Source organism: Cibotium barometz, chromosome 8, assembly GCF_041138505.1.
Source record: "Cibotium barometz isolate CiBa-2024 chromosome 8, ASM4113850v1, whole genome shotgun sequence".
NCBI lineage: Eukaryota > Viridiplantae > Streptophyta > Polypodiopsida > Cyatheales > Cibotiaceae > Cibotium > Cibotium barometz.
This window is the reverse complement of record NC_141053.1, coordinates 39,968,969-39,994,897: the sequence shown is the minus strand read 5'-3', so window position 1 is coordinate 39,994,897 and position 25,929 is coordinate 39,968,969. Positions and strand designations below refer to the sequence as shown.

The window sequence follows — 25,929 nt, the reverse complement described above, 5'->3', positions numbered from 1 at the left end:
AATGAGGCAAATATTCAGCCTATGCATATTTCAAACGACATCATAGATCAGCCTATTTTTGATGCAGATTTACAGGATGTAATTTATGAGGATAGGGCTGAAAATGAGCAGGCTAGAGGTTTGCCTAAATGGCTGGTGCAAACCTTGCGTGATAGTAAAATTGATGCACCTATGTCATCGTACTCATTCAGGTTTTCAGCATGCCTCTTATGCATCAGATTGTTATGCTTTGGTTGTGTCTAGTATGTGTGAAGAGGAAGAACCTCTTTCATTTGATAAGGCACAAAAATCAAAAAAATTGGTTGGCTGCAATGCAAAGTGAATATGATGCTATAATGAAGAATGGTACATGGTCTTTGTGTGATTTGCCTATTGGTAAAAAGGTCATTGGATGTAATTGGGTTTCTAAGTTGAAACGAAAGTCAGATGGCAGTGTTGATCGCTATAATGCTAGTCTTGTTGCAAAGGGTTAGGCTCAAGAAAAGGGCATTGATTTTGATGAGACCTTTGCTCCCACTTGTCGTATGACTACCATTCGTAGCATTTGTGCATTGGCAGCTCATAATGGTTGGAATGTACATCAGTTGGACATAAAGACTACGTTCTTCAATGGAGATTTGCACGAGGAGGTGTATGTATCGCAGCCTCGTGGTTTTGTTCAAAGAGGGCAGGAAAACAAAGTGTGCAGGTTGAAAAAGGCTTTATATGGTTTAAAGCAAGCTCCACGAGCTTGGTATGAAAAGATACATGCATATTTGACTGTACATGGTTTTCAGAATAGTCCAACAGAAAGCACTTTGTATGTTAAACGTGTGGATGATGTACATCTAATCATTGCTCTCTATGTCGATGACATGCTGCTCACAGGACCAAATGAGAGTCATATTGCTGATTTTAAGGCTAATTTGAATGCCTCTTTTGAGATGTCAGATTTGGGGCTTTTGCATCATTATTTGGGGATACAATTCAAACAGTGTGATGGATGTATTGCTTTGTGTCAGACAAAGTATATTGAGACATTGTTGCGGAGATTTGGCCTTGAAGACTGCAAGCCTATTGCTACTCCAATGGAGACAGGTTTGAAGTTGAGTCTTCATGATGCTGGAGATCACTTTGATGTCACACTCTATCAGACAGCTGTTGTGGTTGCCTCATTTATGTATGCATTACGAGGCCAGACATTCAGTTTGCAGTCTCACAGGTGAGCAGGTTTATGCATAGCCCAGGGTCTCAGCATTGGAAGGCAGTTAAGCGCATCTTTCGCTACTTGAGTGGCACCATACATCTTCGGTTGTTTTATCCCAAGGGGGGATTGTTGCCGCCAGATTTACATGCTTTTTTGGACTCAGATTGGGCTGGTTGCTATGACACAAGAGTGTCCACAAGTGGTTTTTGTTTCATGCTCGGTAGCTCATGCATATCTTGGTTGAGCAAGAAGCAACCTACTGTGGCCACTTCTAGTTGTGAAGCTGAGTACAAGGCAGCTTTCACAGCTACGGTTGAGTGTGTGTGGCTCAGACGACTTATGGTGGCTGACTTGGGTGTTGGACAAGAGTCTGCCACCTCTATCTACACTGACAATCAGAGCGCATTGGCAGTTACGAGAAACCCAGTTTTCATGCTCGCACAAAGCACATTGAGGTGCATTATCACTATGTCAGGGAGAGACTCTTAGCAGGAGAGATCAGCTTGGCATATGTGCCAACACAGGACAACCTTGCCGATCTTTTCACAAAGGCGCTTCCTCATGAGAAGTTTGAAGCTTTCCGCTGCAAAGTTTTGGGCTTGCTCCCCTCTGTGGACTGATCTACTTCGAGCATAGCACTTCCCTATACATGAGTGCCAGCTCTCGTTCACACCATCACTCCCAGGGGGGATTTGTTGCCATATATATAGGCAGTGATATGTGTGAACACACTTAGGACCGCCGGGGTACTTTTTCCCTCTTTAGGAGGTTTTTTCCCCCCAGCTTGTATATAGGCCCATAATTTTGTTGGATAGGTGTCATCTCCAGATAGTGTCACGCTAGTGGCACACTCTTTAGCCTCTAGGCATTTTTGGGATTTATAGCAGTCATTTCTATTTTTTCCTATTTACAAACATTTTTGGGTGGAGGAAAGGGTGGAGGAACTTTCCTATATATATGAGGCATTTTTGGGATTTATAGCATTCATTTCCATTTTTTTCCTATTTACACACATTTTTGGGTGGAGGAAAGGGTGGAGGAACTTTTCTATATACATGAGGCATTGTAGTTCATTTCTAATCAAGTTGGCTAGTGGTTCATTGATGAGTTCTTGAGTACATTGTCTCTTCTCTCATCTCTTCTTTCTCACATGGTATCAGAGCAAGCTGGTGGCGCACATAGAGCCTCCTTATCCTTCTTCCTCTCTACCTCTAGTCCTCTTCAACAACCCCGCTTTCAATTACGTTTTTTCATTCTTTGATTTTCTGCTAAACGAATGCGTTTTTGAGGATTGTGCTCGCGAGACATATTGGAATCATTGTGGTCTACAACTTTGCAGAAGAAAGTTTTCGCAAATTCCTCACCGTTTTTGAGTTATTCTTCGCAGACTGCCTGCATGCAGAATTTCTGCTTGCATTTTTTGCAGAAGCCCTTACTCATCATCCTTGCACTCATTCAATGATGCAAGAGGCTTCAAACCAGCCCCTTACCATCCTCTACAAGTGTGTTTTTAAAGCACGTCAATCCGAGTCCTACAACTCTACTTGCGGTGAAAACACTGCCAACTAGTTTTCCCTACATGCGGTAGCGTTTTTTTGGAGGCTTCTTGTGGAGAGATTTCTTGGCTGTGTTTTCATCATCAACTTCAGCCCTCTTCATGGTGTTTTGAGGTACATATTCATCCTCTTTTCTACACCTTTCTACCGGCTGAAAATTCCACTTTGCTACACACTTTGTGTTTACATTTTTGTGGACAATCAACTCCTCCATACTCCTACCTAAGGCTACATTCTCAGCCCTCTTTTGGTGGTTTCTACGGAGTCTATTGGTTCATATATCGGCTGCGTTTTGTGGCTGCGTTTTTGCACTATCTTTGTGCATATTTTGGAGATACTTCCTTGGTAGACAGCCCATCTATTGGCTACGTTTTTGGAGGTACGACACTTCTTCCCTTATGTTTTCCCACCCTCCTCTCCCTATGGGATCTCGGAAGTCCTCTAATCCAAAAGACAAAGGCAAACTTGAAGATACTATGGATCCTACATCTCCTACGACGGTTGACCGGCAACTACTACAACGGAAGTTGGTGCAATTCCTTCTTCGGTAGGTGCTTCTACTTTCTCTTTTCCGTCATATCCATTACCTTCTACGGATCCTTTCTCTCTTTCTTCTTTGTCCTTTATGCCTTCCTATCCACATACTTCTATGCCCTCTATGGTATATCCCCCTACATCATCTATGCCTTTTATGGCAACTTCATCTACTATGATTCCTCCTTCTACTACTTCCACTACTACTCCTCTCCCCACTCAATCATATCAGCCCTTTAACCCATTCACTCAATCTTTGAGCCTTCCAAGTCTTTCTGATTCACAAAAGCTTACCCCAAACAACTACCACACTTGGTCCTTGTTTATGCAACTTCTTTTGGAAAGCGCCGGGGTGTGGTCTATAATCACTTCTCCTCATATGGTGCCTTCTCAATATCAAACCTATATGGATGCACGGGCTAAAGCTTTACTTGTGCATGGCATGTCTACATCGGTTGTGTCTCAATTTCTCTCTACAAGGAGTACGGCTCAACAATTATGGCACGCTATACAAATGTAATATGGAAGACTTTCAACGGTTAAGATGGCTAAGTTGGAAGAAGATTTGGATAAGCTTTCTATCTCCGAATCCGACAACATAGTGGAGAAGCTTGGAGAATTCAATCAAATCAAGCGGCAACTTGAAGAGTTTGGTACATTGGTAAGCAATCCAGTCCACGAGCTACTTGGTGAATTGCCTTCTTCTTTTTAATCGTTCAAAGATAACATCTTTCTTCGAGTTCCTTTCCCTTCCTTTGAAGAGCCTATGGGTCTTCTTCATGATAAGTGCCTTACTCGCAAGCAAAACAAAAAGGACTCGACTTTTGTAAGCCAAGGCAAGGGCAAAGGCAAAGGCAAGGGAAATGATCAACGCAAAGGCTCTAATTCCAATGCTAAAGATTCTTCAACCAAAGGCGACACGGACAAATCAAAGGATTCTTCCAAGGAGTGCACTTTCTGTGGTCGTAGTGGCCATACAGAGGATCGTTGTTTTGCTAAGAAGGCGGCATCCAAGAAGGTAAAAGCTGAACTTGAATCCAAATCTAAGGGTTCTTCTACATCAACATCTTCTCACGACAAAAACAAAGACAACATCTTCTATGTCTTCTACTTCTATAAGTCTATCTCTTCAGTACACATTGGTGATGCTTCGTCTCTCCCTGTGATTTGTATGGTGATGTTTCTTTTGGAGATGCTATCTTACATGATGTTTTGCATGTGCCTAAGATGTCTGCCAACTTATTTTCTATCTCTAAGGCTACTTCTAAAGGTCTTGGGGTTTACTTTGATGATGAAGTGATTGAAATCATTGATAGACAGTCACTTTCTTGTGTGGCACATGGTTATCAAAATGCTGGGCTTTATCATATAAGCTCTTTTACAACACAGTTGCCACCACATGAGTCTCATCTTCATCAATTATTTGCTTCTCCTAAAGCATTTGTTTCTAATGAAGATAGTGATCTATGGCATTTCCGCTTTGGCCATGTTCCTCTTGCTACTTTGCAACATCTTGTCTCACATGACATGTTTACAGGTCTACCAAAGCTTCAGAAACCTCGCCACCATCACATTTGTTCTTCTTGTGCTCAAGGAAAGCAACATCGGGCTTCTTTTCCAGAGGAGGCTACTCATAGGGCCACACGCATACTTGAGCTTATTCATGCTGATCTTGCAGGACCTATGGAAGTATAATTGCTTGGTGGATCCAAGTATTATATGCTTCTTGTGGATGACCTCGCGCAAATCATGGGTTTATTTCTTACCTACCTAAGAAGTCTGATGCTCTTTCTCAAATTCTGAATCACCTTGGATGTTCATCTACTCTGACACTCATCTACTCAGATTCACAGAGTGCTATTGCTTTAGCCAAAAATCTAGTTATTCGAGGACGATCCAAACACATTGATGTTCATTTTCATTTTGTTCGTGATTGGATTTCTAAAGGTCGCATTCAGCTTGAGTATTGTTCTACCAAAGATAATGTTGCTGATTTGTTTACTAAGCCTCTTCTCCTCGACTTACCTTGGATTATCTTCTTCAGCACATTGGCGTTGGTCCTCCCATCTGGACCTGAAGAGGAGGTATTGGATAGGTGTCATCTCCAGATGGTGTCACGCTAGTGGCACACTCTTTAGCCTCTAGGCATTTTTGGGATTTATAGTATTCATTTCCATTTTTTCCTATTTACACACATTTTTGGATGGAGGAAAGGGTGGAGGAACTTTCCTATATATATGAGGCATTGTAGTTCATTTCTAATCAAGTTGGCTAGTGGTTCATTGATGAGTTCTTGAGTACATTGTCTCTTCTCTCATCTCTTCTTTCTCATAAATTCTAGGGCTAACTTATCTTTTGTACATTGACACAATCTAATACACTGTGTGTTGTGTGCATTCTTGCTTCTTCTTCTCCAAGCTTTGTGTGCTTTCTACAACCCTAATTCTAACAAAGTTAAAATCCCAACTTTGTGTCATAGTGTACTACCATAAATTCACTCACAGTAGGAACTTGATTACATCATTGATGGAACGAGTCCTTTTGTCACTTAATGTTCGAGTGGATAGCCAAACCTAGTGATTATATTTTCGTAAAGATGTTGCTATGGTATCAGTCTTTGTGGTAGCCCAAGCCTCAACCCATTCGATACAATACTTTGTAGTAGTAATGATAAATCATGTTTGAGTTCCTCGAGAGCCCACTGGACTAATTGTTCTAACAAAGTCAATGTCCCATTTCTCGAATGGTTGTAAAGACAGTACCAGATGTAGGGCCATTTTGTCATGGTCGTGAACCCCAACAAATCGCTACCTTTTACAAATTCAGCTTCATCTCCAAATAAAGTCAGCCACCTTAAGCCTACTAATAGAACTTTCTTTGTGATGGTGTCTATTAAGAAATGTCCACCAGCCACACCGAAGTGGGCTTGCTCAAGGACATCGACATATTCGAATTCCTACAATGCCTCATGATCCCCTTGTTGGTGCTTTCAGCCTAGCCATTGGCTTAGGGATAGTAGGGTGAGGATTTGTGGTGTACTACCATGAATTCACTCACAATAGGAACTTGATTACCTCATTGATAAAACGAGTCCCTCTATCACTTAATGTTTGAGTGGATAGCCAAGCCTAGTGATTATATTTTTGTAAAGGACTTTGGATGTTACTATGGTATCAGTCTTTGTGGTAGCCCAAGCCTCAACCCATTCGATATAATAGTTCGTAGAGTGGTAATGATAAATCATGTTGGAGTTCCTCGAGAGCCCGATGGACTAATTGTTGAAATATACAAGTGAATAGGGTGTGTGCGGGAACAAGCCCTTGGCAAGAGGCTGTAAAAGCGAATCTGTAAATGTGAGAGAAGCTGTGAAAAGGCAAGAAGTATCTACTAGGAGAGAATAAAGGGTAGCATGAGGAGATTTAGGAGGTGTGGAGATATTCTAGGAGAGGTGGAGAGAATCAAGCAGAAGAGATGGAGTGACTCAAGGAGAGATCAGTGGGATTAGATGTTTGGATGTAAACTCTATAAATTGAGGCATTGGCCTAATGAGAATTTGCTGGTCTTTGATTATCATGCCTACATTAAGCTATCAATTAATTACTCACTAATCACATCTTAATTATCATCTAATCTCTTTATTAAATGATGTTGATTCTAGCATTTGATCCACCATAGCTCATCACATTACTGCAAATTTAACATGGTATCAGAGCTTAGCTTTGACTAAAGTGCTCACACATACATCTACCACATGGCCTACATCATCGGTAATTTAGAGGTGGTTTCACTCTATTGGGGCAGGTTACATTGGGTTGTGGGGTTTCTCTCTTTCTCTCTTAGAGAAGATGTTCTAACTCCTCTTCCTTAGGAGTCTCCATGAAGTTTGCCGATGCCAATCCTTCTTAATTTAGTTTGCTGTAGCAGTCTCTAGCCATGTGTCATGGCTTCCCATAATTGTGGCAAGTGAAGGTCCTTCCTTCTCCCCTGCCTCTTCCTCGTTCTCGTCCTCGTGCGAGGCCTCCTCAGGTGTAGAGTGCTTTCTCCTCTCCAGTTGTTGGGTCCAGTCCTTTCTTCTCTTTAACCTTGTTCTCTTGCTCTAGTAGAGCTCCTTCTATCTCATGCAACTTCAAATCTGGTACATTCTTTATGGTTGCCACAATGTTCTCATACTCTCCCTTGTCCACACTCTTTAGGAGCACTATTAGTGCCTCATTATCTTCTACTTTCTTTCCAATGGCTGTAAGTTATTGTTTGATGCTTTTATATTTGTTCAAGTGTGTGGTTAGAGGTTTACTTTCCTTCCTATCAAGTTTGTAGAATTGCATTAGTAGATTTATCTTTGAATTCTTTACTTGGGTGCCAAATGATTTATTAAGTTCATCCCATGCATCTTTAGCTTGTTGTATCCCCGCAATGTGGTGATGAATGATTTCATCATTTAAGCTAAGTGCAATGAGTACTAATGCTTTCTCATTTTTACTCTTCCACTCATCCTTCCCATGCTCCTTTGAACATTCATCTCCTTTGAACTCATCCTTCCCATGCTCCTTTGAACATTCATCTCTTCCCTCAACAAGCCCCTATAGGTTCTTTCTCATGAGCAAATACATGGTTTTTGTTTGCCATGTGTGGAATTGCTCCCCGTTGAACTTAGCTACTTCTTATGCAATGCTCATGATGATGTGAAGGGGGTCTTACCTCTTGATTTAATTCAAGATTCAAGGGCAGTGTCTATCTTTTTACAACAAGTTCTGACCACTAATGATGCTCAAAAAACTAGGTGTACTAGTTCACTGTTTGTGTGTGCAGAGAATACACTGATTTGGAGGGATTAATTGGGATAGTAATTGTGATGGAAAATTCAAATTGAACACATAGACTTGTGTAGCACCTTCCCAATGTTGGGTTAGATCCACCAATTTCTAATTAACACCTTGATTAGCTGAATTAATTAAGCAATTTGCCGAGATGATTCACTGTTCATTGTGCAAAAAGCTGTCCCTACTTGGAGTCTTCAATCGATCCACTTGCACAAATCTAATCTCAAAATGCTTCAAGATAGTAGTAGATAAATGTGTCTAGATATGTTTTGAGTCCACAAACATCAAGATTGAAGCATTAATGAAGGATTAATCAAGTGATTAACAGAGGCACTTCCCTGACTGTGCACAGTGCTGGATCTCACTGTAGGCTCGATGAAATCAAAAACCGTCTTCACCAGCTTATAGAGCACGCTTGAAAACCCCTAGGTCCAATTAGAATTAGATAAATTCAAAACAAGCTCGTCGTATGGAGCATTTTCTCCAAATTTGCTATCGCTTGCTAATTTCGTTGTCGCCCAATCGATCTGCGTTGAATTTCGCCAAACCCTCTGAGCTGCATGTGGAGCAATGGATCTAGTTTGCGCCTCTAAAAGGGCTTGGGCAAAGGATGTGTGTGAAGGGAGAGGGAGCTCCTCCACCAGCTGTAGGTCCAGTCCTATTTACTAGGAATTACTAAAACCATGCCTAATCACATCACTAAGCTAATGTGGACCTAACCCTAGAGCTAGGCTTTGATACCAAGTTAGAAATGCAAGCAAGAGTGGGCTATGGTGGATCAAATATGGGGCAAGACATGATTAAGGATGTGATTAGTAATTACTAAGTGATTAGTGAACAATTCACTCAATGCAATAGAGTAGGCATGGCAGATCAAATACCAACACATTCTCATTAGGCCAATGCCTCAATTTATAGCTTTTATATCCACAAGGTGCCAAGCACCCACTCCCCATTGATTTCTCCTTGATTTGTGGCACCTCCCGTACATCTGGGGCACCTTTTCCTAGAATCTTTCCACACCCCTATATTCACCCTTGATCCTCTCATCCAATAGATTCTTCTCACCTTTTCACTGGTATCCACTCATTTACGGACTCCCTTTTACAATCTCTAGCTAAGGGCTTGTTCTCGCACACACCCATTCACTTACATATTTCAACAGATGATGTATCTTTTTGTACTCTATGAATATACTGAATATACAATCATCTGTCTCTTTCTATTCTCTGTCATCGGCACCATATATACATATATGGGATTTGCCTTCTGGCCGACTACTTGTTAGCAGCTTCTTAGGCATATTTGGGTCTATAAAAGGATAAGCCAAGCAATCATTTCATTCATCTAGTCTCCCTCTTGGAGATAGGTCTAGAATAGGAGCCTTGAGGTCTAAATTAGGTTTTTGGGGTTGCTCAAGGCAGCCAACAACTTGTACCTCTTTGTACTCTATGAATATAATAAATATATAGCCATCTCTCTCTCTCTCTCTCTCTCTCTCTCTCTCTCTCTCTCTCTCTCTATATATATATATATATATATATATATATATATATATATATACATACACACACACACACACACACACACACACACACACACATATATGTGTGTGTGTGTGTGTGTGTGTGTGTGTGTGTGTGTGTGTGTGTGTGTGTGTTGATTGTTCTTGCATCAAGTGTTTCTATGCAATGCTTAGAGCTGAAAGAAAACTTCCTAGCGCTTTCGTATGTCACACACGAGAGATGGTTTGGCTTAGTTTGTAGAGTTTTTTGAGGTTTTTTGGATTTGATAAGTGGTGATTTAAGGTTCCTAATCCTAATTAATGGTGGTTGTGCAAGTGATTGTGTGTTTTTTGTTTGTTTTTTTATTGATTTTGCATGCACTCTAAGCTACCGATTTCATCAATGTATGAAAAGATATGAACTGCATGAATAAAAATTAACTATCCCACTCTAATTCACACCTAATGGAGCTCAATGCTTATGTTTCAGAGTGGATTCTAATTCTAATCACAATTGCTAAACTATTTCTTAGCTTCCTCGATGAAAGCCATGGGCTTCAAAGTCATGCAAAAGACCGATGAAACTAGAATGCCTTATTGCAACAAGCTAAATCAGAGAGCCTATCACATGAATTCCAAGTATGAACAAACAATCAAAGAAAAGCTAGAGAAGCTTATCGACATGAGATTTGTGTATGAAATAGAGCACATCGACACAAGTGGTTATTGTCATGGATAGTGATCTTTCTCAAAAAGACGAAAAATCTTAGAGTATACATTTACCTCAAAAAGATTAATGCTGCCACAGTTTGCAATTATTCCTTGCCTTTGACTACTAATCACATGTTGGAATGAGTCAAGCTACTAGCTTCTTGGATAGCTTCTTCAAGTGACGATTGACCCAACTAATCAATGTAATACATGATTTGCTATGGAGTGGAAAACCTACATTTATTGTGTCATGCCCTTCCGTTTGACCAATGTCCCTTCCACCTTCCAATGCTTAATGCGTACAGCCTTCAAGGATCTTCTTTGGAAGATCCTGGAGATACTCATTGATAGCCTATGCATGCACTCTAAGTGAAAGAAGCATCTTGCTCATCTTAGGCTAGTTTTTGAGAGCATCTCCACACACGAGAAAAAGATCTGCATGATCTTGGAATTGCCACCACCCATTAACTACAAGGGGGTGCAAAGATTCATGGGACATGTAGAGCATTATAAAAGATTCTTCTTCTTCTATGTTATATATGCAAGAGCCTTGTATAAGCTGTTGATTGTCTTTGAATGGATATACGAATGCCAATGGGCATATGAGAAACTAAAGAAGGCATTAGTGAGTGCACCCATCTTGAGATCCCCTAGGTGGGATCTAATGTTCCATGTACGCATCGACGCTTCAACATTTGTTATTGAATGCATGCAAGAACAACCTACGAGGGAGCATAACATGGATTTCACTATGCCCTTTGCGAGCCATCAATTGAATGACATTGAATGCAATTACACAACTACTGAGAGACCACAGTTAGCCATGGTATATGGTGTAAATAAGTATAGGCATTATGTCATGGCTACCAAGTTTGTCTTCTTTATTGACCATCAAGCACTGCTTTATTTGGTGATGACCAAGCTTTGCACCACGGGTCACATCATGAAATGGTTACTCATTCTTTTAAAGTTCAATTTCACCATCACCATGCGAACGGGATCTGTGCATGTCCATGCTAATCACTTTTTCATAATTCCAAATGGTGAATCCCCCTAGGAGTGTGAGAAGATGATCTTTACAACACTCCATTGTTCCACATTGACCACGTACCCAAATGGAGTGAAGTCATTGCCCACTTTTCCATTCGATTGTCCCATCAAGACAGAGAGAGTCAGACTCCTCATTAGAATGGTAGCCTTCTATTAATAGATAGCGAGAATGATTTACAAGAAAGGTCAAGATGATATCGTGAGAAAATGCATTCAAGAAAACAACTTTGTCACCATTCTTGAACAAGCCCATTATGGCTTGGACGCAAGACACTTTGCCACGAACACAACAAACCACAAGGTTCTCTAAGCTAGACTATGGTGTCCTATGCTCTTTGAAGATGCAATCAAGTTCATCAAATGTTACAATGAATGCCAAAGGTTCACCATAGTCCAAGAGGAGGATCATATGTCCCTAACTCCTATAATTGTAGAACAACCATTTGAAAAATGGTACTTAGACTATCAGCCTAGCCGCTAAGGAAACCCAGGCATGCACCATAGTCGCCACATCGATTACTTCACAAAGTGGTTTGAGGCCAAAGCTATGTAAAATGCTGACGCAAGATTTACTGCCAAGTTCTGATTCAGAGTTTGGAAGAGCTAAGGCATATGGATCATCAAATTTGCAGCCATCTCTTCTGTATTTGTCACAAACACGTAGCAAGACTCTAGGACTTGCAAATTTGATATACAGCGATATACAATCTACATGCTCTTCACTATTGTGTATTCGCAAAATTGATTAGTGCTTTTGCAAACCATGTCACACTATTGTGCCATTTTTAGCATTTTATGTTAGTAAGTTAGATTGTGATAATTTGGCTAATGATTTGGTCTCAGTGCATGAACTCGATAAGGTATATCATGGACACACCAGATCTTGGTCCAAAGGGAGAGGCAGTTACGAATCCTTGTCTTTGAAAAGTTCTTTCAGTTCAACAAGTTTGACACTCGTGGACACTACTTGGAAGGCACAGTTCCATTTTGATAGCCCTTAGTGGTACAAGCCAGCATAATTCCCACATCATCACTCAAAAGCATTGGGAGTTAGGCTGTGGCCGATTGAGCTTGATTGACACACCTCATCATCAGGAACTGAGCCAGCTAGAGCTAATAAGCACTTTCATTGCAATCCAATGGTTTCTTAGGAAGAACGAGCTCCAAGAAGTGGACTTCGAACAATCTTAAGCCTCCATAATACACTAGGACACTCATCACTTGTATCACAGATGCTATTTCCCAGTGATTGTAAAGTAAGAACACTGTTTTATCTTGAAAGAAGAAAGGGGTCTTACAGAAGGTATGAACTCCCTTTGGGAGCCAAAGCACATCGCACGCATATCCCGGTACTTCACCTGCATCCAAAGACCAGCCATTTATCTTTTTTTAAATCACAACCTACTATTTTCACATGGATTCTCTGCAAAACCAATATGCTTGAGTGGGCTTACTTGTCATCCTATGCTTTCTGGGGAGTAAGGTCTCATGGGCATCCCTGGAAAGAAGCCAGCCACACTAGTGTGCAAGACTTGCGATTTGATGATGCAAGTATCCATCCACCTTTCTGTTGATGGAAATATCCCCCCTCTAATACGTGCTTAGCATAGGATCAGCAACTAAATTCAACTGTGGTACATACCCTTTGAGCCTCATCACCCTGCTTAACCTGCTTAGTTTGGTGCTATTTCCATCAGTGTGAGCATCGCTGTTGTCCCCAACAACAAACTCTTGTGCCTTTTTATTGACCTCCATCCAGGCCTTCCCAGGTTTCTTCTGTGCACCTGTGCCTTTTCTCAGTTCCTCTACTTTATCAGCATCCTCCCACATATGATTATCGGCATAAATGTTGGACATAAGCAAGTACCCCGAAGCATCATTTGGATCCATCTCAAAAACCTGATTGAAGCATCGCCCTCCAAGCTTCCTATTTCCATAGGTTCTGCAGCTAGTGAGCAAAGAAGTCCACTGCATGATGTTATATGATATTGGCATTGTGTTGAGTAGATCCTCAGCTTCATGCAGCTGCCCTGCACGACTAAGGAGGTCCACCAAGCAACTATAGTGCTCAAAATCTGGTATGATACCATGATCCCTTATCATAGACTTAAAGTACTGATGGCCTTTACTTAGAAGGCCAGTATGACTACAAGCTTTGAGGATGCTAGCAAATGTCACACCATCAGGCTGCATGCCTCGCCTTTGCATGTCCTCAAACAATCTTAAAGTCGAGCTCCAGTCGCCACACTGTGCAAATCCTGATAACATTGTACCCCATGATACCACATCATGATCTAACAATTGATTGAATACTTTATGTGCCTCCTTGAGACTTCCGCATTTTGCATACATGTCAAGAAGGGCACTTCCGACAACTACATCTCTATCAAGGCCGCTTTTCATGGTTCCCTCGTGTACCAGCATGCCATGCACTATGGCTCCAACACTAGTGCACGCTTTTAAAAGACACAGAAATGTGACTTTGTCCGGCTTCACACCTTGCTGTAGCATTTTGTCGAAAAGTTCTAGCGCAGGAAAGCCATCCCCCTGCTGCGCATATCCTGAGATCATAGCACTCCATGTCACTGAATCATGGACTGGCAAACTGCGAAACACCTTGTGTGCCTCCTCTACGCTGCCGCATTTCACATACATGTCGACAAGAGAGTTACCGAGCACGGTATCAGACTGAAGATTACTGGTAATAATCTGGTCATGAATAAGCCTACCTTGGTCTATGGCTCCAATGTTGGCACATGCTGTCAATACACATGACAATATGACCTGGTTTGGATTCCGCCCTTCCTGTTGCATTCTCTTTAAAAGGTGAAGTGCCTGAAGACTATCTCCATACACAGCATGGCCTGCAATCATAGCGCCCCACGATACAATATCTCGTCCAGGCAGATCATCAAACACTTTCTCTGCATCTGCAAGCCTCCTGCACTTTGCATACATGTCAATAACAGCACTGCCAACAAGCACATCAGATTGACATCTGCCGCGAACAATATCCCCATGGATTAACCTGCCCTTTTGTACATCTCCAGTACTGCTACATGCTTTAAGTACATGCAAATATGTGAACTTGTCTGGCTGGATGCCATCCTGACACATTTTATCATACAGTTGAAGAGCTAACCCTTCTTTTCCAAGCTTGGCATGTGCTGAGATGATGGCATTCCATGTGAATAAACCTGGGCTTGGAAGGTTATGAAACACTTGATTGGCTGCAGGCAAGCTATTACAGGCGGCAAAAAGGCGTATAAGCTCTTCGGCCAAGCAGTCAAGTGAATGGAGCCCAATTCTTACGATGAGGGCATGCGCTTGCCTGCCAGCTCTGAGGTCTTTCTTCTTCATACATCCCTGCAAAATGCATCTCACAAAATCCTTTGAAACGGGGACGCCCTTTTGGTCCAGTGACTTCACAGTCTGGAGGGCCTTTGCCAGTCCTTCCCCCTTCCATAGCTTGCTGAAATCTCCAAATCCCTCGTAATCTTTCACCACAATTTTCGAGTACATAATGCCATGGTAGACATCGATTCTGCCCCATGCATCCCACGACCGATGTACAAATGTGAGACTAGGCTGGTTTCAGACCCAGCGACCAAGTCTCACACACGCACCAAATTGTGAGTAGGTGGACCAATTGCAATTCTTTTGTTTTCTTTTTTTCTTTTTGCTAGGAGGAACACACACACTTTTTCTTTCACGAGGTCCTACACACACACACACTTTTTCTTTCACCCTTGTATGTGGCACTTACACTGCCCACAAGCTTCAAGACAAAAACAAACATATTGCTTGGTATAATATCACTGACGTCTGCTGTTGACTCACGAATGTTAATTCATGCCTCCAAACTCACGTCTCATGCATCTAGGCTCATGGCTCACGTCTCCAGGGGTTACATGTATTGACTCACGTCTTTTTTGTGGGATTATGGGCTCGTGTCTCCCAACCTGAGAAATGGGTTGGCCTGGTTTTTAGAGTTTTTAGGTTTTTTGGACTTGATTAGCAGGTGATCAAGGTTCCTAATCCTTATTAATGATGGTTATGCAAGTGATTGAGTGGTTTTTATTTTATTTTTGTTGATTTTACATGCGCTCTAAGCTACCACTCCAATCCAAGCCTAATGGAGCTCACTGCTTATGTTTCAGAGTGGATTATTCCACTCCTAATCATAATTGCTAAACTATTCCTTAGCTTAATGCAGTAAGATCAAAGCCTTATGGGCTTCAAATTCATGTGCAAAAAGTCAATGAAACTAGAATTCCCTAATGCAACAAGCCAAAGTAGAGAGCCTACCACATGAATTCCAAGTATAAACAAACGATCAAGAGAAGAGCTAGGCAAGCTCATTGACATGAGATTTGTGTATGAAACAAAGCACACCAAGTGGTTGTTATCGTTGATAGTGATCGTTCTCAAAAAGAATGAAAAGCTTAGAGTGTACACTAACCTAAAAAAGATTAATGCTGCCATAATTCACGATCATTCCTTACCATAGACTATTGGAAAGAGTCATCGGAGCAGAATTTGCTAGCTTCTTGGATGGCTTCTTACAATTAAGCGACGAGCATCCCTTGCCTTAGACATGTTGGAAAGAGCCATCGGAGTAGAAGCTGCCAACTTCTTGGATGGCTTCTGAGGTTAGAATCAAGTGACAATGGATCCAACTAATCAATACAATACATGATTTACTACAGAGTGGGAAACCAACGTTTATTATGTCATTCCCTTTTAGCTTGTTGACTGATGCCTTTTCCACCGTACAATTCTTGATGTGTACAACCTTCAAGGATCTCCTTTGGAAGATCTTGAAGATACTCTTTGATGACCTATGTATGCACTCCAAGTGAAAGGATAATCTTGCTCATCTTAGGCTATGTAGACTCTACCACATCTCATTGAACCCACTCAAATGTTAATTCTAGGTTAACACGATGTCATTCTGGGAGACATTTTCTCCAAAAGTAGCATCTCCACACATGAGAAAAAGATCTACATGATCTTGAAATTGCCACCACCCATTAACTAATAAGGGGGTTCAGAGATTCATGGGGCATGTAGGGTATTGTAAAAGATTCATCTTCTTCTATGCTGTAAATGCTAGACCCTTATATAAGCCATTGATTATCTTTGAATGTGCAGACGAATGCCAATGGTGGGCATATGAGAAACTGAAGAAGGCATTAGTGATTGCACCCATCTTGAGATCCCCTAATTGGGATCTAATTTTCCATGTGCACATCGACACTTCAACATTCACTATTGGACGTGTGTAAGCATAGCCCCGCCAATGAGAGAGCAGATTCATTGTGACCTTTACTAGTCATCAATTGAATAAGGTTGAATGCAATTAAACAACTCATGAGAGAGAGCGGGTAGCCATGGTATATGGTGTAAACAACTCATGAGAGCGGGTAGCCATGGTATATGGTGTAAACAAGTATAGGCGTTATCTCTTAGCTACAAAGTTTATCTTCTTTGTCGGCCACATCAACCACTACTTTATTTGGTGACCAAGCCTTGCATCGTGGGGCACATCACGAAATGGTTGCTTATTCTTTTAGAGTTAAATTTCACCATCATTGTGCAAAAGGGATCTGTGCATGTCCATGCTAATCACTTTTCCAAAACTCCAAACGAAGAACCCCTCTACACATTGACCACATACCATAATGAAGTGAAGACATTGCCCACTTTTTGGCCAATAGAATCCCATTTCACTATCCCATCAAGACGGAAAAAGCAAGACTCATCATCAGAAAGGTGGCCTCCTAGTAAAAGCTATTAGGAATGCTTTACAAGAAGGGTCAAGATGACATCATGAGGAAATGCATTCAAGAAGACAACTTTGTCACCATTCTTGAGCAAGCTTATTATGCCATAGGACGGAGGACACTTTGTCAGAGACACAACAGCCCACAAGGTTCTCCAAACTGAACTATGGTGGCCTACACTCTTTGGAGATGCAATTGAGTCCATCAAATGCTACACTCTTTGGAGATGCAATAGAGTCCATCAAATGCTACAATGAATACCATGAGGAGATGCATTCAAGAAGACAACTTTGTCACCATTCTTGAGCAAGCTTATTATGCCGTTTTTAGCTTGCATTAGGGATTTCCAATGGAACACATGGTTCTAATCCTTTGAATTGCAGCAAGCCACGCCCTCAAGGGAAACCCTTTCATAAGGATATTAGTTGCTTTATAACAACTAAGCAAGCCAAGATTATGGTGTGCATCACTTATGCTCATCCTCTCCCATGCATTCTTCTCATGATATCAAAACACCGGTTCACACGAAGAGCTCAAGAGTCTTAGTAGCCATATACACGCACTTCTATCATAGCATGTGTGAACACACTCTTAGGAGGTATCTTTTCATTTCTACCTTTTTGCATCCCATGCTCAATACCCACCACCATCTTGAATGTATCTCTCCCAGGGATTTTCTCATGTAACTGCAAATAAAGCAATGAATAGACGAATCTTCAATGGAAATTACTCTCTTTGTGTTCTTGTGAATTACGTTAAAGCGTGTGCCTTCAACACTTGGTGACCACGATCATAAGAATTCCCTTTTGGTGATGTTGAAGGGCAACAAATAATTTCTGATTTCTTTAACCGATTACTCTTCATCACCTTCGTAGCATGTATAGGCAAGGTGGTGGTTCTTTTCATACAAATAGGAGTAGCATGGGCATGGTGGGGTGTGGCTATGTCAGCATGCATGCGAGAGACACCACAGTCTCTGTGTCAGGGCATATTCTAGATGTAATCATTTAGAAGAAAATGTCAATATTAGCCTATACATCATAGCTAATTCTAGTTCATCAAAAACCATTTTTTAATTGCAGAGCTGAATTAGCAAGCATAAACAAGCAAAAAACAGGCTAGAGGGCTGGAGCACTAGATTACATGTGGACCATCCATAATTGTAATTTCCAATCAGTTTGGGTCCATAGGCCAAGCTAAGGCAAAAGCAAAACCAAGTCATGATTGGATGCCACTCAATGTGCCCTTGCTTCTACTGGTGAGGCCATCATGATTGTCTCTACCTCTATTAAGAAAGTCGGTATCTCTTGAGAGGCCTTTGGACTCCACCAAGCCACATGGTGTGACGTCCATCCCCAATCTAGGCCAAAATTTGGAGCCACTATGAATGGAGGTACAATGAACATTCGGAGTCTAAGTTCTAGGGAGCCATGGTACACAAGTTCGAGTTCCATCTATGGTAATGGTGGTGAAAGTTGCTATTTCACAGAAGTTCTAGGGAGCCATGGTACACAAGTTCGAGTTCCATCTATGGTAATGGTGGTGAAAGTTGCTATTTCACAGAAGCCATAGTAGCAAATTGGTATGAATCAAAGGTCATAGAAGTTTGAGTCCATAGTCAGAGTAGAAGTATATGATTCTGTGTGATCCAGAATTTGGGATCTAGAGTCTAAGTCGGAGAATCAGTGCTCACATAACCCGGTTTTTGTATTGTAATTTTCTTGGCTGAAATTTAGAAATCCCAGTTGGAATTCGACGTTGCCTTTAATTTTAAGTGATGAAATTTGTACATCTTAGTTCTAAATCCTGGCATTTGTACGATTTCTAGGTATCCCGGTTATGCCTAAGAATTGATTTTAATTTTAAGGGTTTTAAAAATCCTTTTTTCAAGCACTAGTGAGAACTCCACTATTCGAGCTCTAAGTCTAATTAGCATCAGCGATGTGGCCAACAATAAAGAACATTTTCCAATTTAAACTTTAGCATGGTCTTTAAGGCTTAACCACATGTAAAGGGATGGTTTCTATGTTGTAGGCCAAGTGTAGTTTTGCTTTCTGATCTAATGGGGAAGAAGAAGAAGAAGAAAAAGAGTTGTGCACTTTGCCTTGAGAGAATCATAAGACATCTACATGCTCTTGGTTGTGTGCACCTTGTCTAAAGAGAGATAAATGTAAGTATTTTTGCATGGTGGATCTAGTAGTGGAGATTTATAGCATTATTAAATCCTTAAAGAGAGCCTCATCATCTAAAAAATTAGACAAAGCTAGAGACAAAGTGGTGGATTTTTTAGAGAGCCTAGATGATGCCTATGACTATCATGAGGGGGGTAAACACAAATCATGTTCTAGTTGCAAGAGGATATCTTCATTGCAATTAGCAGTAGAGGAACTAGAGGAAGCTTATGAGAGTGACTTAGAGTCAGAATAGTGAATGATGATGTTAAACTTGATTACCATTATGTCGGGATGGATATGGTGGGGGTTATTGGATTATGGGAGAACGAGGAAGTCTGGAAGTGCTAGGAGGAGTTCTTAGATGACCTTAGCCTCTCATCAGGTGTTTCCCATGGTTTGGCACATGGTCAAGATTCGCATGATGATGTGCAATTTGGGCATGGAAGTGGTGAGGTGATTTTTAATGTTCTCGAGGATGTCTTGTGATGAGGCAACGTCATATGGCTTTTGTAGGAGATCACTTCTGATATTAGGCATGTTATCTGATTCCTTTTTGGTGGACTCTACTTCATGACATGATGTAGTTTCTGATATGGTTGATGATAGCTAGGTTTCTTCTCATGTTTATGATGATGCTTTTACACATGATGCAGTGATACATGGTGATATGGTGGATGATTATCGCATCCATATTCTTGATGATCTCAAGGAATTAGCTTTGGATCGCATTAATGTAGATGTATGCCCTCTTTTGGGTCTATGTAGGATGTTCTTCTTGTGGGTGTTCCAGATGTTTGTGATTTATATTTGGGCGTTCCATCTATTGACTTATTATGCATGATGGTAGTGACCACATTAATGGTTCTCCAAGATTTCATGATATTTATATTCATGTTGATGGTGTTTTTATGGATCATGCATTGTGCATGAATGACATGCTTCTTTATGATGGTGATGATATGGTGATTATGCAATTCTTGGTTTCTCTTTATTATCATGGTGATGATGATGATTAGCATAGTTATCCTCTATGTGCTTCATTGGATGATATGATTTTAGTTCTTGGTGATCATGTGCATGATGTACTTAAGGCGAATGTCTCAGATGTAGATTCTTTTATGGTGGTTCCTCTTGTATATAGATTTCCCTATGCTCTTTCATGTGTTGGATGTTCACGCATGTGCTTACCCTTGAGGTGAGATTCCCAAAAAAAAAGAACCCAAGAGGGTGTAGGCCTCTAAGCATGTATATCTATGTATATGCTAATGACCTTCACGTTGATGCGGTTACTAAGATAGAAACAATAGTGGAACACCTTCTTGCATGGAATAGGACTACCTAGATATGTGACAAGCCTTGGTTGACACCAGGGCTAGTCACAATGTCTTATCTTGGGAGATGTGGACCTTGTTAAGCCACCCATCCTGCAACCATCATCACCATGATAAACAATTTCCAATCCATAACTGTGGGTTGTTTTTAGTCTTATGTGACCCCAAAATGAAAGAGTGCATTATTTTCGGATGGATTGTGGCCCCTGATTGTGTAGTCAAGAAGAACCGTGACACTCCAGCTCCACCATCGAATGGTCATCAGACCTTGGTAAACAAATATAACCGCATTCATCAGCCCTAACATCATCGAATCATGCCAAAGACAACACTCAGAGAAGCCAAGGAAGATGATGGGAAGGATCCAAGAGTGTCCTTGCCTAGCATAAACAACAACTGTACATACTCACCCAATCTATAGGACTACACATTCCAAGGCAATCTCCATAATAGCCTTGATACACCCTTTGACATGGCTAAAATCTATCTGGTGAATCAATACCTTGCCCAGTGGAAGATCAACTACCTATAGTGCACCAACAAGTGAGGCTTAATCGAAGGGACTACACAACCACATAGTCGCATAGGAGTACACCCAAGTGGCATATTCCCTACTCAATGACCACCAAATGTGGCAAGAGTACATGGCCGTACGTAGAGAAATCTACATCAACCTCAAGTTCATGCCAATCAAAAGAAGGTGATCTTGGCATGCACAAGTTCTTGCGCACCGAAGGAAAAGGGCACATTAAGCATGCCCTACCCAACAAAATATAAAGGAACCTTCCATGGCCTCTGCTTCAGCCACACCACTTATTGCTCCAAATATCCTCTAGTCCCAAGTTATCTCAATGACGTCAAATAAGCCAAGCAAGCAAATCTGCTCAACTCTAAAAGTCCTATTACCACATATTAACATCTAATGATCCTAAGAAAAGGAATGTTGAGAAAATGTCAAGGAAAGAAACAAAAAGAGTCAAAGAAATATGGGCTACCACACCTCCAAGAGGGAACTCAATGCATTCACCTAAAGGATGAGCAATAGATCACAACCGTCGTAGGTGCACTTACCAATGCTTCGAACTTGATTCTCTTGAGGCCTCCAAGCTCACTTGTTAAGCTCCACCTCCACGCTGTCACCGTAGAGTCGCTCACACTATCGCATAAGGCAATCACTCTCTCTCACTCTCCCACACAAGCATGAATCATACAAGCATAGAAGAGGCACAATGCTAGAATGCTCTCTCGCTTAATCTCTCTCAAGACACAAAGAAGAGCTCTCTATATCACAAAAGTGGATTGTGTCTTTTTATTATGAGAAAATGCCTTATATACATTTGGACCTTATTCACACTTGGGCGCCCAAAACTTACTTAACTAGGCCTTGAGTGGCCAACATCTCATAATGTACAACTTTTATAGTGCCTTTTCATGACACTTATTAATGTCCTCAATTCGAGGAGCATGCTTGTTAATCCAAAATGGGATTAACATCCCCCCCTTCCTAATGTAGGTTCTGTCCACAGAACCTGTTAACCGAGGTCTAAAGACCTGGTCACTGAGAACTCATGTTGGTAGAAATTCCTTTATGATTGAAGCTTCCTAAGTGTGCGTCTGAAGGCTGAGTGGGAGCACCAGAACCCTGTGTCCACCATGTCCTTGAACGTGACATGCATGTAAGCCGGAAGACACCTTTAGATGGTGGTAATACAGCATCATGCCCCAATCAGATAGGCCTTGATTCATGCTGAACTGCAGGTGCTGAGCGTCGTGGCCATCATAGGGCTCTTTAGGTTGATCAATCAGGACCACTAGCAATTTCAAAAATCTTACACTTGCCACGATCGCTGGGTATGGGATACGGCGCCATGCTTGTATTCAAGTAAGCATTTGTTTCCTTTGCTCCCCAATGTCTGGAAAGGTTGCTGGCATGAAGACCAGAAAGTTGTAATAAATAGACATGGGAGTCGCGCCGCTTGGCCTCCTGAACCTCCAGTGGAGTCCATCTTCTCCTAAGGGGCATGTACAATGGGTAAACCCAGTATGTTGGTGGCGCGCACATATAGACTTGGCTGTACTCTAGAATTATTAAGTACTTTTTCCGCCAGTCTGGCTGTATTCCAAAATCTTCTAGTTTGGGTTGTGTCTCATCTGTGACAATTGTGGCATATTTGCCTCTTGCGTGTACAGGGTGAGCCTTTCTCCACCTGCGAAAGCAATAGCTAATCATGAAGGTGACAATCCTAATTTCCAGCAGGTCAGCCAATTGGGGATTGGCCAATTTTGTGTGCCGCACCACATTAGCCCATAATGTGCCTTCTCCAGCCAAGGGAAGTAATTCTTCTAAATCCGGGCGAGATGCTCGTAGTGGGTATGGCACATAATGCTGCTTTGTTGGTGTCACCTCGAAGTAGGCTTTTGGCATAATCCATCAAGTTGGCTCAAAGGGTGTTACTTGCATAAGCACTTTGAACATCAACTTGGCCTTTAATAGAGGATTGCCAGCGTGAATGAAGCCCTCATATTCTGCACCAGACAATGATTCCAAAATTGTATTATCAGTGAAAGCTTCAATATTGTCCTGGGGAATAGGATAGCGTACCTCCTGAGGTTGCCATTATTTTGGGGAGATGGGTGAGGTGCCAATATCTCCTCAGGGGCAAGAGGGTTAGTGGGAAAATCAATCTGTTGGAGGAGTGAAAGTTAAGAATATGCAGTCGGCCTAAGATGTGTTAGTAGGTGGGGTATTAGGATAGGGATTAAGGAGTCTACTAGCGACATTAGAATAGACGATATAAGTGGACATTGAAGATGAAGACCAGGTTTCTTCCTAGCCATGACCTATGTGCTAGGGGGTGGGTGGCTAGGCTTGTGAGATTTCATAAACTCTTGTAGGTCAGGGATATCCTCAAGATTTATGGTAGGATATTCAATGTGGATGGCATCAAAATTGTTTTGTACATTGTTAGCATGGATTCTAAGTTTTTGTAGATATTAGAGTAGCTTTAGAACTCCAAAAGGATGATATAAGGTAGACTCACATAAGTTCAGATGTTAATGAGTATTATAAACTTCGAGCCACCCATGGCTTATAAATCCACTAATAGCTATGTGCTACCGCCTCATAGTTGGCCAGTGTCTCGGGAATGTCATCTGGAACAAACAGGTCTAATTTTTTAACACTGTTGTCCAAAATTTTAGAATTTTGGAGTACCTGACACTAACTACGAAGGTTTAACACAATAGGATGTAATGGGTAAAAGAAGATATCTTGTGGATTAGTTAAGACTAAGTCCCCCCACAAAATTCCCATTATTATTGTAGGGTCAACATTGTGGTCAATATTCTGCTTAATGAGGGTTAGTTCACCTAGGCCTAGGTCTTCAGATAGATTTTGAAGTAAAGAGAGGGTTAGTGTAGACAAAAACAGAGTGAGAGTTTGAGGAGGGGCCCGAGGAGTTACTCGCAATTGCAAGGCACGGTCAAGGAGGAGACGTAGGTCATCTGTAGGGTCCGGCCATTGACCCCGATCTTGTATCGCCACAACTGGCGTTCCAACTCTTGTAGATGAGAGTCATTATTGCTGAGGAGGTTTGATATTGCAGTTTCACGTATCATCCTTGCACCATCCAATTCCTTAAATCTCAGGGTTTCTTCCTCTTGGGCACACCTGGCTGTAGCTTCGCTTTCTTGAGCTTCTGTGATTCTTTGGAGCCTTTCGGCAGCCAACCTCTAACTGTCTTATAGTTGCTACGTAATTTGTGCCATTGCTTCTTGGTGTGCTGATACCATCCTTTGCATTTCGACTTGACTGCCACTAATGGTGTCGTTAAGTGCCCTTACTTTCTCTGCATGTGCCTTGTTTAATTGTTCTCTCTCTTGTTGTAAGTGAGTCGCTTTGTCCTCTGCTGCTTTCAGATTGGAGGATAGTTGTTGGATTTGTCGTTGGCAGCTCCTCTTCTCTTTGGCCATGGAACTGTGCTGGAGTTCTTGTACTTGCTGGGCATGAAGGGCTGTGCGCTCATGGGTGTGGGTGACCTCCTTCTGGAGTTGCTCTTTAGCTTGGTTGCACCTGATCTTTTTCTTGCCTTTATCAAGAGCCTTCTCAAACCTATTGTTGCTACCTGTGGAAGGAGAAGAAGTTGCAGACCTACTAATAGGAGAAGAAACAGTGGAAGGGGCTGCCTTACCACTTCTTCTCTGCTAGTGGGCAGCAACAAATGCCTGATCAACTGCACGCTGCCTAGCCCTATTTTGCTTGGACTGCGCTTCTTGTTGCAAGAGCTTGTTGACTAAAGTATCATACTTGACAACATCAGGTCTGTCCTCAATAACAAGTCTCCACGTGGAAGCAAAAGTCTGATATGACTCAGGTAAAGCATCAAGAACAGTCTGCACAAGAGAATGATCAGGAATAATCTCACCTGCAGAAATCAACTATTCCTTGAGATCTTTAATCTTAGCAAGAAAAACATTCATATCATCATCTTCTTGCATAATCTTTGATTCTAGCTCTTTACGCAGGTAAGAGATTTTTGCCTCGTTATGACCTGCATACAAACCAGCTAGAATATCCCAAACCTGTTTTGCTGTTTTAGCTGAACGAATATGTGGAGTGATGTTACATTTGACAGAAAGTGCAATCAAGGCATGAGCTTGTGCATCTTTACCATCCCAAACGAGCTTGTTCAGCAGTGGGTAAAACAGCAGCAAGAGTAAAGCTGCTAGAACCTGCAACATCCTCAACAGATCCTACATCCACAGAACCTAGATGTACATCCATACCCTGCACAATGTTCCACACTCCTTTTTGCAACCAAAACATGCTGCATCATGTATGCCCAAAGTGGGTAGTTGCTATCTCCATCCAATTTGTCATCAGCAAAACAACATGCGAAATATATCATTGCTGTTATCAGCCATGGCCACTGACTGAAACTGATGCAAAAAACTACCTGTAATGAAGCAAAGACTGAACAGAAAACAACTCGTGCTATGTAGCACGGTCCACAATAGAATACATATGCCTGTTTTGCAGAAAACTGCACTGTCAAAATTTCTGCACAAAATGACGAAAACACCTGTACAAAACTTGTAATGCAAAAACGGAGTCCGAAACGACCTCAGATGTAATTTTTGAGAACACAAAGCCCTACGCATATCTGCAGAGTATAGGGACCTGCAAGCACTCGTGAAAGCTCACCTCAATCGGAGAACGTGAGTCGGAAGGTGCTAGCGACGTAGCCCTAGGAGCCGATGCCTCCTCTGATACCAATT

At 41.6% G+C, this 25,929-nt stretch overlaps 1 protein-coding gene across 1 annotated transcript; it reads right to left on the bottom strand.

The window, feature by feature from the left end:
* Positions 1–11,666: 11,666 nt before the first annotated feature.
* LOC147636254 (pentatricopeptide repeat-containing protein At1g06140, mitochondrial-like) lies at positions 11,667–14,922 on the bottom strand. Its single transcript, XM_086801684.1, has 2 exons — positions 12,816–14,922; positions 11,667–12,719 (listed from the first exon to the last, which is right to left on the bottom strand). Exon 1 carries the CDS (start codon positions 14,881–14,883, stop codon positions 12,952–12,954), a length of 1,932 nt encoding a protein of 643 aa, XP_086657810.1. The 5' UTR covers positions 14,884–14,922; the 3' UTR covers positions 11,667–12,719; positions 12,816–12,951.
* Positions 14,923–25,929: the final 11,007 nt, after the last annotated feature.